General features: G+C 37.6%; 1 protein-coding gene across 1 annotated transcript in view; it reads right to left on the bottom strand.

Annotated features, from left to right (window-relative positions):
* Nucleotides 1–6710: 6710 nt before the first annotated feature.
* The window catches only part of LOC140240716 (breast cancer anti-estrogen resistance protein 3 homolog), a 61422-nt gene continuing 50828 nt past the window's right edge, over nucleotides 6711–17304 (bottom strand). The window contains exons 7-9 of the mRNA XM_072320480.1: nucleotides 15617–15717; nucleotides 8509–8677; nucleotides 6711–7256 (exon numbers count right to left, since the gene is read on the bottom strand). Coding sequence (XP_072176581.1) covers nucleotides 6711–7256; nucleotides 8509–8677; nucleotides 15617–15717 — 816 coding nt within the window. The remainder of the gene's footprint in view (nucleotides 7257–8508; nucleotides 8678–15616; nucleotides 15718–17304) is intronic.

The raw sequence follows: 17304 nt of genomic DNA on the forward strand, positions 1-17304 counted from the left end.
AGCATTGTTACAAACCCCATGCAGCTGTATGTTTTGTTAAACATGATGATTGAATTGTACAATGTATGTTCAGTCAACATCACATGCATCAAAGGCCATGAATGGAATGAAATGGAAAGACCCAATTTACATTCATAGCCTTTTGTGTATTATCATTTGTACACACACAAGTCGCATATCACTTATACTTGGTCTGGAGGAGTGAAACCCCTCTTGTAAAGTGTGTGTGTGTGTGTGTGTGTGTGTGTGTGTGTGTGCGTGCGTGCGTGCGTGTGTGTGTGTGTGTTGTATAAGTGTTGTATGTATGCAGGATAGTACAGTGTATGTTGTCGACGTCTAGTCTTGTTGCACGGTTAAGGGAGAACTGATTTTGCTTCAACACGCACTTCCCATAGACGCCTTCCTGAGTAAACTCTGGACTACTCTCCAATTGGTTACACTCACCTCAAATTACAGCTTTACACACACTTATGAGATATGCATATGCCTCCACAACAACACAAAAGAACAAATCAACACATTTCAAGTTTGGAGTCGCTTTCCCTTTTATTGGAAAATAAATAAAATCATGGTGGCATAATATATATAATAGATTCATATATATATAGATATATAGATATAATTATTAGTATGATGAAAAATACAGTCACAAGAACTTCATTATGTAACACCATGAATGTGAGGTGCAACCAACCCACAGTACATGCAAGCGCTCAACGGGTGATTTAAGGCAGAGATCGAAGCTGCCTTCAGCTCGGCACCTCAGAATGCTCATAACAGTTTTAACCCCACTCGTGCTCGGGTGAGATCATTGTTACTTGGCAGCTCAAAGTCCCTAGCAAAGCAACAGGTGCGGCAGCCTTCATACTCTTATTGCACATTTCAAACTAAAGCAAGCAATCACAGTCTTCTTCTCTTTTTAAATGCCACAGACAAAAGAAAAAGAAAAAGATAATAATAATAACCGCATCACGTTGCATCAAACTAGTAGCTAGTTGGGACTTGAAGCAGTCCATCCCACAGTACCTTGCTCATGAGCATTTACAGGTAAGTACTTCCTTAGTGACCACATTAAATAAATCCAAACAAACAAACAAACTACTGTAATTTGCAACATTCACAAGATCTCCTACAAGACGGTACATTTTGTACAGAACAATACACAGCTTGTGTAAAAACACCAAGAAGGTAGACGGTGTGGTTGTGTACTCGATTCAACTGATGAAAAAGACTTTTACCCCAGAATTAATACATTCCCTTATCGTTTTTGCCTTCCATCTACAAGAAAAACACCTACGGTAAATCATGTAACACAGTGCAATCACAGGTATTCAATCGTAATGGGTAAACTGTGTATTACTTCTGAATTCATACAATGTCATCAGTTGAGAAGCAGGTTGTTATAAACGATATGAACTTACTGCTTCTCAAGTGATGATCTCACTTAAATTCTGCAAATCAAACTGATGTTCCATCACATGGTATGTCATAAAGTTTTATCAATTTATTCATTCATTCATTCATTCACTCATTCATTCATTTATTCATTCATTCATTCATTTATTCATTCATTCATTTATTTATTTATTCATTTATTTATTCATTTATCTATTTATTTATTTACTTACTTTTTTATTTTTGGCCAAGCTATACATATTCTGTGTTTAAACAAAACAACAAAGATAGACCAAAATAAAGCAAACAGTAAAATAAAGTCTTGTTCAAATATCTCACAAGAACAGACTGGCAGGATCCATAAATCTATGCCATGAGGAGAAATTATTATTAACTCTGGTCAAAGATTGGGTCTTTACACAAGGTGTATGAGACACACACAAAAAAAAAAAAAAAAAAAAAACGTAATCAGTGTTATCATTGTGAAATCTGTCAGTAATTCTAAGAATCTTTTGAGAGTACCATCTTCTTTTATTGGGGATGATCTTGCCTAACGAAAGGTCTTTTTTAAAATCTTTTTGGCACACATGCAGTGTCATATTAAAAGCAAAGAGCAATGTTGCCCTGAATATACCTACATATTTGAAATGCTTCATTATGTTCATACCATGACAACATCTCAGCCCACAGAACTGGACAGTGGAGTTTTACATGTACAACCGAAATACAGGCCAGAAACTGCAAAGACAACCCTTAAATGAAACCATTTTAAATGGCACTGCCACAATCCATGTCCTCAGAAACTCTTTACATTTTGCTCTACATGAATGAATACATAAAGTCTAGAATGGCCTTAATCAAATAAACACGGTAATCTTAAGAGAAAACAGGACCAAAAAAAAAAAATATCATTACCTGATAAAAAACAATAAAACAAAAAGCGTTGAATACACTGGTACTATGGCTCTTAAAAAGGACCAATACAAATATGGTTGTATTGAAAGAAAATGACTAATCATATTTAACAATTAAATGGTACTCACTGTAATAGTGATGAGAACATTGATACATTTTTCACTTGAACTTTTCCATGGTCCATGGCTTACATGAACATCATAAGAATTTGTTACAGAACAGAAAAAGGGGTAAGTGAATGATGAAAATTAAATTTCTGTGAGCATAGTTCTGTGTAGAGAGAATAGCTATTCTACATTATACACGAACTGCTTGTCGCACATCACTCGTAAATGGCAAATATGAGCGCATCACACGTTGTATTGGTCGATTGCATTCATAAAGAAACCGACCACATTTCAGTTAGTAATAAAAAATGTCATTATCATCAACAAGTCACAACCACCAAAAGTATAAAATGTTGCAGGATTAAAAAAATCAGCAAAAACAAAGAAATATGGAAAAATACTTAGCTACCACATATCCACGGTAGGTTGGCTAGTTATGTATATTGGCTCAGTACATCGAACAGGAAAATTAATCTTACTCCCAAGCTTTGTTTCTTGGTTATATAATCAGATGACCTCGCTCTCATCAACAACTGTAGCACCTTTTCTACATGCAGGACTTCCAAATGTTTCCTTGGTTCCTTAGGTAAGGTTGACTCAACTTGATCAGGTATTCTGCTCTGACCACACTCTTTACTGACAAAGTAGCCAAATTCATACTGCTGAGTTTGCTGCTTGGTTCTGCAGGGTAGGGTCAACACTATCTAATCAGGTAGCCCACATTCCCTCTTCTGTCAAAGTGGCCCCTTTCACACTTGTAGAACTTCTTGGGGAGAGATCATGCCTACTGCCTACTGGCATTCTCATGATTCTCCCCTCAACACTTGTCAATTTTAACATCAGGTTGCAACACTCTATAGAAAGCAGGATGTACAATGTGGAAAGTCCCACTCCTCACAGAATCCCCACTGATACCAAACATATTGATAACTAGAACAGCTCTCGTAGAGCACAGACCTTCGCCAAGCAGCTCATTTCCACTGACTATACATACTTCCTATTGAAAATCGCCCAATTTCCCAATATGGAATCATTTGGCTTTACGTCGAATCAGCTTCCAGCAACATAGGGCCTTGCCCGAGCAGAGCACACACTTTGCATAGCATCTATGCAAAACCTCAATTATGTGAAGTTTGAACTATCAAGTTTATTGACCTATCTGCCAAAAGATCAAAAATCCTTCAAAAATCCATTTAAAATTCCTGGATCACTACCAAAATTAAATCTGTTCCCCGTGTCATTTTGACTTTTCCTGTAAGCTTCCTTCAAATTAATGCACAACTTTTTGAGTTATTTTGCAAACACACAAACCAACACCAACAAAAACATAACTTCTTTCCTTAGCCAAGGTAACAATTATGCAAGCATCATTCACTTGTAGTCAATTCTTGGTGATCTTTGCTTATCAGTGGAAAAGACAACAATGCAGCAACAGATGGCCCACTTTACATACAAAACATAGTAGAGATTAACAGATGTAGCAGTAACATCAGCATTTCTGACCTACAAGGGGGATGTAGTCAAACATAACCCCAATTCCTCCCACACTTTGAAATATGCATAGACATTATACAGGAGCAACAAGGTTCCAGAGCATAACGGGGTAAGAAATACTTGGAAAATAACATTCAAACCACACCACAGAAATATCAATTCGATGTTTGCCAAAAAGTCGCAGTCATGGGTCATCACATAATCATTTTTGACAAAACCTTCAAGGCTATATCATCCAACACTATTGGTGCATGGACGCGCTTTACACAAAAAGTCCGCCACCAGAAATAGGATTTTACAAAAGCATACATGGCCAAAACACAACAGTCAAAGCTTGTCAAACACCTAAAAATGATAAAGTAAAAATCAAACCCCAATACCGCAGCAACTTTGAATTAAATTATGTGGTCACATCAAGTTGAACACGCTCAAACTGGAATTTTATATTTTGCAGCAAACCTAGATACAAAGGAAATGCAATTTTCTGTCGTAACCAATCGACATCTAAATTTTGAATACAAAACTGTAATGGTTATATCAAGTCAAATTCTTTCAACAAAAAAAAAGCAGCACCATCTATACCTCAGGGAAACAGGAACAGCAAAATATTAAACAGGGAGGGCAAAAACCTTTGGCAAGATAAATGAATTCTGTGTTCTAATTACAGCAAATAAATTGCTGAAGCTCCATACAAATAAGAAAAATACAAGCAAGCTGAATGAACAGGAGCTCACTTGTGAAGTAACCTACAGTTTCTAGATTACTGGATTCAAATACAAACTTCTCAAAACCATTGCTGGCATGATTTTAGTTGCCATGCACCAGTCACAAAGTTGTGACCGCCCAGCTCAAAACACACAAAAAGTAGGCCAAGATGAATTTCCACTTGTCTGCAAAGTTAAAAAGAATAAGCTCTACACTTTAAAATGATATAAACATAACTTGTGAGAATTGGACCATCCTAGCCTATTCAAAAAGTTTATTTTTATTAAAAAAGGGAGAAATTATGATTTTACCCTCTGTGTGCCACACTAATTTCCCATCCATAGTTTTGTGTGTAAAATTTGGGTGCAAATAACTCAGTGGCATAGAAAGGGTTAAAGGTAAGGGTCACTCAGGCATACTGTGCAGCAGTATTGATAAAAAAAAAAACTGCTTCTATTCTAAAGTGAAGGCAGCCCCTATTTAAAAAAAAAAAAAAAAAAAGTCTAGAAAAACTGTTAATATCTTGATTGTGGCTTAGGTTTAAGTGTTAGGCTTAAACGTCCAAATTACAACAGTAGGGGTGAGAAAAGACTACTCTCTCCCAGATGTAAGACAGACTTCAAAAATTTGGGTCGGACAACCCAAATAGCATACATACGGAGAATCCTAATCTGCAACTTTTAATGGGTTTTGAACTGGGTAGTCACACTACAACAAACACTCAAGTCCCCTACAGAGTACAGCAATAACAAGTGCTTCAATGTCCACTTGCAAACAAACCAACCCTCTACACTACTGGCACTGAACAGATGAATATAATGTCCATATAGTGTTGACAGTTCTTATAATAACATTATGCAACAGAACCCAGTGCTTTGAAAATTTGATTGACCTACTCGCCTTCCAAAGTCCAATTTTGCATCGAAATATGCACTTATGCACTTATGCCCTTCTGCTGGACACACGATGCTTGGATGCACTTTTCATTCAACTCGACGTAGAGAATGAAAACACACTAGATGAACATCTCATGATATTTGTTTGTTTGTTTTTTCCCCACAGGGAAGCAGTAATGCAAATTGACTGAACGCAGCAACTACAAACTTCACTATTCCGCTGAATGTGAGGGGCTGGAAATTAATAAGCTCACATTTAAATTTACCCTACGAAGGAAAAAAAAATGCACACACACAAAGAAAAATAAAATAAATAAATAAATAAAATTCCACTACAGCGAGAACATTGGAGAAATGTGTATGCCTTTAAGTGCAAAGTGAGTAATGTAACTCTTACTTCTTCCTTCTCTTTGGATAGTGCAGAGCTTTAAGAACTGTAAGCTGTAGCTGTAGCAAATGAGCAAGTGCATGCAATGGTACTTTCCTAGGCATAAAACTTTTTTTAAAACCAATTTATTTCTTTTCTTTGTACACTATATTACATGCATAGGATGCTTTATTTCGACCAATCTTAGCTGAATACTTTGTCATTTCTTTGTACATACATTTACACAGAGAAATATGCTTGAAATCAGAACAAAATATACCGCAAAGTAACTATTGAAGTGAAGAAAAGTACCAGTACAATGCGGCCAAAGGCTTTGTCACTTGGCATTTTGAGATTAGTTCAGCCCAGAACCAACAAACACGCCTGAAAAGTAAAGAGAAAAAAACCTTTCTAACTTATTGCTAATCCATCAACATGCCTAAGACACTCTGTGGAATCCTTTATATGCAGACTGGGCAGATCATTCAAATGATCATCAGAGTGGCAAGCTGTTTCAAAAGAACCTTTGACCAGCCTTGGGATTTTTGGGCAGGCCAACCATCAACATGAAAGGTACCCATCTGCAAGAATACAAACTTATACTAAAACATTCTCAACACCGTATGAAGAAAGATTTTTGACACCACTGTCGGAGTGCTACAAAATTTGAAACGGCTGAAAAAATCCCAAAAAGTGTGTTGTAAAGAAACATATGAACACCTCGATGAATGGCAACAGCACAGCCGAATTTGCAGTTTTATATGTCAGCACAGCCGAATTTGCACATTTTGTACATCGGCATAGCTGTTCCTGGAATCCCAGGTGGCAACATCACACACTGTTCTGACTGAACTCCAGTTTCTGAGCCATGATGCTCAGGACCTGTTCCAACAGGGTGTAGCGCTCCGTGGCGTTCTCCGTGGTGGCACGGCTCCCCCACAGCAGCCGCAGGTGCAGCTCGGCCCTGAAGATATCCAGGGCGCCCTCTTCTGGCGGATGCTTGGCCAGCTTCGAGTGGGCATTGATGCGGTACAAGTTGGTCTGCTGGGCAAGCATGTGGGCATTCTGCAAGTGGCCGATCAGAATGTCCAGTCCGTAAGAAGCAGCAGACTCTTCCCAGGGTTCGCCGCTGGGAATCGAGTCCAGGACCTCCTTGGTGGGCGTCTGGGACCAGTCCCGGTCCAGGGCCGAGGACCAGTCCCGCTCCAGGAGTAGAATGATGGGCAGGATGTGGGGGAGGCTGGTCTTTGTGAGGGGTACCACGTTCTCACCAGCGTTCAGCGACTTGAGCAGAGACCGCAGCTTGGTGTCGTAGTTGACAGCTGTGTTTGTAAAGCGAGAGCGTAGGAGGTCCCAGGTGTTGCGCAGGTAGACAATCTGGAAACAAAACATGCAAAAAAAGGTCACATTGGATGAATGCATCAAATACTGTATAAGCTGTTATTTAACTTACAGATCTTATTCGTGAATGAGGAGGTTACAGACATTTTTGCAAGATGTTATTTTCGCGAATTGACACATCATAATAAGTGCACTATTGCCCTAGCGCAAGGCGACATTTTTGCATGCTGTTAAATTCATGGTCCAACAATAATTTGTGCAATATGCAAAAATTAAACCCTCACAAAAACAACAGCTAATACAGTATGCATGACATAAACAGTCAGAAGGCAAGCTAAAACAATATTCATGGATTTGATAACTTAAAGGTAGGGGATACCTTTTACAGACCTCCCAAAATGCAGCAAAACATTAAATATGAACCTCAGGGGACTTGTTTAGGCCACTGCTGAGAAATTTGGAAGTCAACAGTTATCTACAATTTGAATAATGCACAAAACTCAACTACTCAGTAGTTCTGTGTGTCAGCCACACTTAAGCCTTTTTGTTGCAGTCTTCTGTATTTTTTTTTTAATCTATAAACACAAATCTAAAAGTATAAGAGCTGATGTAATAACATACAGAGTGTGTGGCAAGAATGTATATAGAAATGTTTGTAAGTTTTGATGAACTTTCTTCACAAAATATACATGATGGACACACATGCAGTGCATGGGTCTGCAAAGGTAGCTTAGTAATGTACTGGAATTTACGGTGAGCCCCGAAAAAAATTCAATTCAAAATCTAACGGTCAATAAAAATGTACTAAATGTTACCTTCCACTTTCAATACTTTATGGGAGTTTCTAAAATGATACTCTCTTCAACATACCACTGTATTTATACAACTCTTCATTTAAGGCATGCAAATGGGATTCCCTACCTTTAAACATTACAAGAGGATAGAAATACAGATTTACAATATTTGTATTATGCATGAATACAATATCTCACAACAATTTTAATACACAAGCTTGTACATGTATATTGATCAACATCACTATGATTATCACATAATCATTAAAGTCCTATATTGCACACTTCAAATATTGAACTGAAATTCCTGAACTACGTTGCCTAATTAAAAAAAAATAATAATAATAAATGAATAAAAAATCTGCACTTAAGTGCCGTCACTTTCAAATACGAAGGCTGATGTTTGACCATTCAGAATAAAAAATTGTGAGGACTGGATAAGGGCTTACATCAGAGGAGAAAGGCACGCGTTGTAGGAGAGAGGGAGAACTTACTTGCTTTGAAGCAAGGGCATCCATGATGGTGGCGAAGCTGAAGAGGTTGCCAAGGGAACCCCTCAACGTCTCTGCGAGCTGGAGCCACTGATGCAGCACGTGAACTCTAACCTCCAGGTCATCACAGGTCAAAAGGGTTGCCATGCAGAACATCTTTAGGCAGTTATGTCTGTAGCCAATACAAAATAAACAGAGAGAGAGAAAAAAATCAGTTGAATTCAATGTATATACAGTGTACATGTACATCATTACACAGACTTTCACATTCTTATACAGGTACCTTTCATTTTTTTTCTTTTTTTCTTTTTTTTTTTGTAGTTTTTTGTATTGCATTAATGTACATGTAAGCATATTTAGCTGTAAATCTGGTGATTGGCCACAAAAAGACCAGCGGTCAATGCTTATCCCCCCCCCCCCCCATACTATCATATATATATATATATATTGTGTGTGTGTGTGTGTTTTGTCAAAATGTTGTAGTATCTTTTTCCTGTATTCTTCCTTTGTTCTAGGCATGGTTTGTATTATATATTCTTTGTATAGGCTTATTTCAGGCGAGGAAATGACATGAAATAAAGATAAATCGATGATCAAAAAAATGGATTTAATCAACATGCCGTAAAAAGCTTGTATTCTTCCTACAAGCTTTTTATCAGATGTGGAAATAAAATGAAATGTAAATAAAACACTGATAAAAAAAATGGATTTATTCAACACGCCATGATGGCAAAGGAATGATCATTTCTGTGATTACATTGAATGTCCGTGCCTTGGCAACATCTCAAATTCCCCATGATTCAACCACATCAAAGAAATCATACTGCAGATTTGTCACATGGCCATCACTTTGGGAACAGATTTACATTATAACCTACAGGCCTACTCAGACACACAAGAAACAGAAGGCCAGTAACACCATCCCCCCAAATCATTGCACGCTAAATTTCTTTCATATCACAAAAGTCCAGAAGAAGGCAACTAAAATGTTGGGCTTGGTAAAAGGTCACCGACTGGCAACAAATGCAAGATGCAAATATTTTCTGAAACTGATGATCAAACAGCTACAGCAAAAAAAAAAAAATGATAATAATTAACAAAAGAACAATAAATCACATCCATATGATATGTATGCAGTTGTTCTATCTGCATGCAGTAATACTCCTATGAAAAAAAAAAAAAGAAAAAAAAAACATTTCACATACCATCTTCAGGAAGTTTGAGTTTTGCTGATAGACGGATGACCCATGACATTTTAAATGAAGTGGGAATTCACATTAACTCTCAGTTGTGCAGATAAAACAAGACTTCTTCTATCACTCACTCTTATTGCTGATTATTAGCAAGGGCTTTGGGAAATCAGATATGCACTACTTAGTACTTTACAAATTTTGTTTGCAATCATAATCACCATGTAAGTCTTAGGTATCAGGACTTAATTGGCTGACGTAGAACAATAAAAGATATTGAATTCTTTAGAAGCCACAAAGAAGTGAGAATGGAGTTTTACTGAAACACTTCAATTAAAGATACTTTGGAGTCATCTTCATTTCTTTTCCTTTTTATTTAAACGAAATGCTTCCAGCTCAAAACAATAAAAGTCGGTTTGTAAAGTTGTAGAGAAGAGTATTGAAAATTCCCTTCTGAACGAAAATGTATAATTTTAATAAAACAATTGAGACATGTAAATCCACACAATTCTCACCATCGCAACAGTTGGGTGGGTTTTAGCGGAAAAAAGTTTGGAACAAAAAACCCACAAGTACAATTTTTTTTTTCAACACTGTTATTACATGGAGCCTGGTAATCTTGGGAAGTATGTAATACATTGCATTGTGATGAATCATATGGTACATACAGCTCAGGTGTACATGTACATGTGCTATGTGCATGACAAATCCATTTATGAGGACATGTATGATAACATCGCTCCTTTTTCGTTCACAACTTGGGTAGATTTGGCTGGACTTGGAGGTTCACGAAGAAGTCAGCGTTTCAACAGAATCTATGCCAGGTTTCATGAAGGTCGCAGGTAATCATCATGAGGAAAGGAATAATTATTTCTTCACAATGGATGTTCAGGCAGCGTATCGCGACACGGCATGTGAACACTATAAAACTGCACAAAATGGACCGTATTATCTACTTCCTACTAAACAAGGTCATAAATCAATTTCAGCGTTATCGTTCAAACATTTGCGCCATTCATCATAATGAATCACATCCAGGAAACAAAAACAGGCAAAGATCTGATAATATTATACAAACAATGCATATAAGCAAGGGCATGTGCAGTATACAGAACACCTATGTGAAAGAGCTACGGGGAAGTTGGTAGCATATACCCACGGGGCATAAAGGAAGACTCTACAGCACTGTTGCGACCTTATTACTGGAAGTCCCAAAAGTTTCCACAATTTACTATTAAACATTTGCCATTATGACCTCAAAATTCATGTAAACAAAACTGCCTACAATGAACTTAAAGGGGAACGAAGTATCTAGATTGAGCAAATGCAGTAATATCAGTAGAACGCATCGCTGAAGTTTGAGGAAAATCAGACAATCTATTAAAAAAATTACGAACTTTAAAGTCTCAGTGCTACCATTGCTGGATAAGATTTTGTATTGTCCCCGCAAGACAACAATATATCATAAAGAAAATATACGAGTTTAAAAAAAAAAAGATCCTTTTTTATGAAAAGTACACATTCCCTCATCTTAATAATGATATATGCGAAGGGTATTGATATAATTCCTCCTGTTTTCTGAATGAGGTTAGTCAAGAGCTTTCTCATTGTGCTAGAAATATGAAGATAATGTTAAATACTCTTTATATTTGCTGTATATCTTTGCCTGTGCACAACATCACATAATGTTGAATGTAGTCAATCTCATCCAGCAATGCCAACACCCAGCCTTCAAAAAAAAAATCAAAACTTTGAAAGGATTATCTGATTTTCCTCAAACTTCATTGATATGTTCTATTAGCACTACTCAAAAAGCTGATTTCACAGAATGGTAGAGGTTTCATAAGCATGCAGAAATTGAATAAGAAAATCATAGTTTCAAAGCCAGGCATATTTTGCCAAATATAGATAATGGGTTGCAACATCCATGGATCTACAACAGGGGATAACAAGAGACCATGTGTGTCACCTCACAAATCTTAAATAAGGGAGGTGAAACATCAGTTTGTACACACACACACACAAAAAAAAAATGGTAATTATCTTCTTTTTTGGGGGGGGGGGGTGGTGACTTAGCAATGAACGTTACAGAGGAACACACGCTTCAATGCGCGTATTTGCTGACGGGCAATTCCATTTCAGCAGGGACACGCTGGGTGTGGAGTGGGTAGCGAAAGAAGATCGGTTCAATCGGGCCAGCCCCATGCTACCTGGTCTTTAACTATAGCTGCTCTCCAGTCTGCCTCTCTGTGGAGGCAATGCCCAGGAAGTCAATGATTGTTTTAACATCACCCTAAAAAAGCTCCACCCTGGAGCATTGACCCAATAAATCACTACGGTAATGTTTGAGAAATGATGACCACAACATAAAAACAGTGCTGACCCCCTGAAGAATCAAGATAAGCCAGCTGCATTTTCTAGTAGACTGCTTTGTTTAAGAGTTCCCATCTCTATCCCCCCCCCAAAAAAAAAAAAATAGATAGATGTTAGATAGATTTTTTCTATTTTTGTGTGTATTATATTAAGTAATGTAAATTATTGTAGAGTTTGTATACACTTGGTTTGCGGTTCACCATGTATGTATAGTCCTGAGAAGGACTGTTGGAGTGACAGGAGAAGGATAGAAAGAAAAGTTGGATGAGAGGTGAGAATTGAGTAAGAGTATTCTTTCTGGAATGAGTGTAGTCCTGAAAAGGACTGTGAACCAAGGAAGTATAGAACCAAGGAAGTATAGGAGAGTAAGATGAGACTCAACGTTTCGGACAGTTGACTGTCCGTCCTCTCGTCCAACTTTTCTTTCTATCCTTCTCCTGTCACTCCAACAGTCCTTCTCAGGACTATACATACATGGTGAACCGCAAACCAAGTGTATCTAATACCACGCCATGCAAACACCTTCTCTCAAAAATCATATGTAGAGTTTGTAGTTATGTTGAATGATATGCAAGATCATGTTTCGATATGATTATCATATGTGTAAGGCGCTTAGAAACCATGTATTAAGCGCAGTAAAAATGCTAATTATTATTATTATTATAGATAGATATATAGTTAATTGCTTTTCCTGCATGCTTGTCATTATGCCTCTGACAAAGATTCTGCTAGAATTGAAAGCTCAGGCCCCTTTTGACTCCAGAAAGATTATATAGAAAGATAATTAATACTCAAAAGAGAAGAATGTAAACATTTTAGAAAAGTCGAAACATTTTCAAATTTCATGCAAATTACACATTCTCTTGATGGTTTTTTTTCTGAAACCTAATAAGGCAAACATTATTCTCCATGCCTTCTGGAAAAAAGAAAAGAAAAGATTACACGGTAAAAGCTTGGTCAACGTCCTACATACATCTGCAGGGATTTTGATATTTTCATTCTAACAGTGTGATCATTATTGTACAGTGACAGCACAAAGAGTCCCCATCTAGAAAAGGTGGCACACGGAAATGTCTAAAACTTTCAAAAGTTAAAAAATCTTCAAGCATTTGTCCTCAAACTTTTACTAAGTGTTTCACATGATATACTGCTGCATTCACTGTATCCTAATAATAGGAGGTATATGTTCAGAGACATTATAACAGTCAGTTACTTCTGAAGCATCATGAAAGTTTTTTTTTAAAAAAATGTGTAGGACTAGGGGATGGTCACAATCTCTGATCAAGATTATGGATAATTGCACTACCCTATTGTGGCCCTTCTACATGTAGCTCTGAACTGATGATGTAGAAGGCACAGAATCAGCCAGAAGGCTGAAAGTAAGACTAACTCTAAGGCTTGATGATGTTCGGATTCACACTACTACCAATATCATTTTTTTCTGGGGCAAGGCCACTTTAACACCGAGACCCCATAAAATTTTCATGGGCATAAAATGGGGAAGAGAATGTGTCGAGGACAACCAATGGATTAAAACACATACATGCCTTGGCTGTAGAACACTGCATACGAAGTGATACCTATTAAGAGTTGACTTGATATACAATACAAAAAACCATTGGAAAACTTCTAATGAATATTCTGACCATTACAAGGCCTTCATCATTGCAAATTGACTGCTATTACTGCTTTTATCTATTTACTCAATAGGGAAGAATCTATCAATTGACTTGACATACAATACACAGACCATGGGACAACTTCCAGTGAAAATTCCAACCACTACAAGGCCTTCATCATTGCAAAGTCACTGCAATTACTGCTTTTATCTACTTACTTGATAGGGAAGAATCTATTAATTGACTTGATGTACAATACACAGACCATGGGAAATCTTCCAGTGAAAACTCTGACCATCACAAGGCCTTCATCACTATAAATTGACTGCTATTACTGGTTTTATTCATTTACTTATTTGTTCAGTTTATTTAAAAACAACCTGGCCACTCCTATTCTCAACCCAGAAAGCCTTGAAACAAAAGTTAACAAGGAAAAGTAGAAATTACGCGGTGCGTAATATATGTCCCCGCCGGAAGTAGCATTTTGTAGCAAAATGTGCAATATAGGTAAAAAATCAAGGTCAAAGGTCAAAGAAGTCAAAGGTCAAAATTCTGTGTAAAAGTTTTGAAGCCCTCACCTAGTGCCATCACATAAAGCAAACGGAATCAAAATCGGGTTAGAAATGGCGAAGGAGTAGCATTTTATAGCCAATGTACAATACAGGTCAAAAATCAAGGTCAAAGGTCAAAGAAGGCAAAGGTCAAAATTCTGTGTAAAATTTTGAAGCCCTCACCTAGTGCCATCACATAAAGCAAACGGAATCAAAATCGGGTTAGAAACGGCGAAGGAGTAGCATTTTGTAGCCAATGTACAATACAGGTCAAAAATCAAGGTCAAAGGTCAAAGAAGGCAAAGGTCAAAATTCTGTGTACAAGTTTTGAAGCCCTCACCTAGTGCCATCACATAAAGAAACGGAATCGAAATCGGGTTAGAAATGGCGAAGGAGTAGCATTTTGTAGCAAATTGTACAATATAGGTCAAAAATCAAGGTCAAAGGTCAAAGAAGGCAAAGGTCAAAATTCTGTGTAGGAGTTTTGAAGCCCTCACCTAGTGCCATCACATAAAGCAAACGGAATCGAAATCGGGTTAGAAATGGCGAAGGAGTAGCATGTTGTAGCAAAATGTACAATATAGGTCAAAAATCAAGGTCAAAGGTCAAAGAAGGCAAAGGTCAAAATTCTGTGTAGAAGTTTTGAAGCCCTCACCTAGTGCCATCACATAAAGCAAACTGAATCGAAATCGGGTTAGAAATGGCGAAGGAGTAGCATTTTGTAGCAAAATGTACAATATAGGTCAAAAATCAAGGTCAAAGGTCAAAGAAGTCAAAGGTCAAAATTCTGTGTAGAAGTTTTGAAGCCCTCACCTAGTGCCATCATATAAAGCAAACGGAATCAAAATCGGGTTAGAAATGGCGAAGGAGTAGCATTTTGTAGCAAAATGTACAATATAGGTCAAAGGTCAAGGTCAAAGGTCACGACTGAAATTCTGTGTAGAAGTTTTAAAGCTCCCATGTAGTGCTATCATATAAAGCAAACAGAATCAAAATTGGCTCATAAATGACAGAGAAGTAGCAAATTGAAGATTTTGATCACACACGGACGCACACACGGACGCACGGACGGACACACGGACGGACGCACGGACGGACGGACGGACACACGGACACACACACGTACGGAGCCCGTTTCATAGTCCCCTGCTCGAACTCGTTCGGCGGGGACAATAAATGCAATACAGTGAATATGAGGTGAAAAAAAAAAAAATCACACTACATTCAGAAAGAAGGTATGATTTAAAACAAGGAGCCCGTATTTTGTTCTTGTTTTTTACCTTTCTTTCTGACGTTTTGTTTTGCAAGGCAGTCTTTGCTGTGCTCTATGAGATATGAACTTGATAAGTCTTAAAGAGAGTTGAATTCATTCACTGACCGTTCCAGGATGTCCTGTCGGAATCTTGTACCGTGCGGCAAGCAGAGAAGCTCCAAACCCGGCATTTGGTCGTTGTTACTGCCGTGACCTATCCTACACACCTGCCGAGGAAAAGATAATTGTCGCACATTGGTTACTACAAGAAAATGAATTTTCTTTTTTGTAACTGTTACAAAAAATTAGAGCTTTTAAATAACCAACCTTCATTGCAACTGATTGACAAATTGCCCTACATCGACGTAAATAAGCACTGAATTGATCAGTGTTTTAGTAGTAGCCATGATAAAAAATCATGGGCGTACATACTCATGATTTTTTATCATGGCTACTACTAAAACACTGATCAATTCAGTGCTTATTTACGTCGATGTAGGGCAATTTGTCAATCAGTTGCAATGAAAACATCTCGACGGAAGAATTTCATGAATTTGAATAACCAACCTTCATATTTGACTGGAGTGACAAGAATCATTTGGCTTACACCATTACAGACTTTTTGTTCATGATATGAATAATTTGCAATATATACAGTCATGTTGAAGAATTGCACTTCAGATTTTCTTCCCAGTATCACTCCCTGTTCTTCCTCCTGATCGAGAATCTATGAAATATTTTTTTTTTTTTCAATGAACAGAGAGCATGAAATTTTGGAATTTCCACCAACTGAGCACACAGAATCTCAGATTATACTAAAGGTTACCAGATATCTGCAGAATGGGACTTGTAACAAATCTTCAAAAACTTACGGTCACTCTATCAGTTGAAATACATTGTACACACACACAAACACTCACACTACAAAGATCAAACACGCACTGCAGTCTATGTAATATGTTTCCAACATCATGATACACGTGTCTTTGATGAATCTATGTAGGAATCTTTGAAGGCCCAAAAGCAATCATTACTATCAAAAGTGCTTTTGATCGTCCTCATATTCATTCATTCCACAAACTGAATTTTGCAGAGCTGGTCAGAGTCAAGTGAGGCAGGTTTTATGCTCCAAAGGTAATCATTTCACTTTTTGAAAATTTACAACTTAACATTCCCGAATTAATTGGCAAAATACAGTGTATCAGGATGAATGACAAAATGTCACCAGACTTTTGTAATGGCTGGTAATAGAATATCAAACACTTATAGTTGTATAGGACTACAAATTGACTGCCTGGATAGAACTTTGATCATGAGGTCACTCTCACAAGCTCTCCTACATTGCTTCCCCCAGAGAAAATGTAATTTTACACATTTGCTGCAGAGAAATGTAGCAGCCCAAAGAAGGAGAGGAAGCAGAAGAAGGAACAACAAAATGATGAGCATCTTGCTTGTGTTAGGAACATAGGAATTCACAAAGAATCAGGTCTCTGATTCAAAATGATTTCTGATCCCAATTTGAGGGAGAGGATGTTTACAAACTGGCGCAGTCTCATTAGGCTTGTGGTTACAGAAATGCATCGCTCCATATGGGGATTCTGCATTGTCTGACTCTTGCGCTGATGCGCACAACCAATGGGGTTCATCCTTGTTCAAACATTTCCTTCACAATGGGGCTATTTACAAACACCATAGATGGTAAGGAAGGTGCGACCTTGCATTTAACTCGGGCTATTTGCCAAGTCTGCCGCAGCAGTGATGTTTAGCCTGGTACAATGCAAATGTATTTAAGAGCTCTCTGGCAAACAAGATGT

This window comes from Diadema setosum, chromosome 17 (genome assembly GCF_964275005.1).
Source record: "Diadema setosum chromosome 17, eeDiaSeto1, whole genome shotgun sequence".
In the NCBI taxonomy this organism is placed as follows: Eukaryota; Metazoa; Echinodermata; class Echinoidea; order Diadematoida; family Diadematidae; genus Diadema; species Diadema setosum.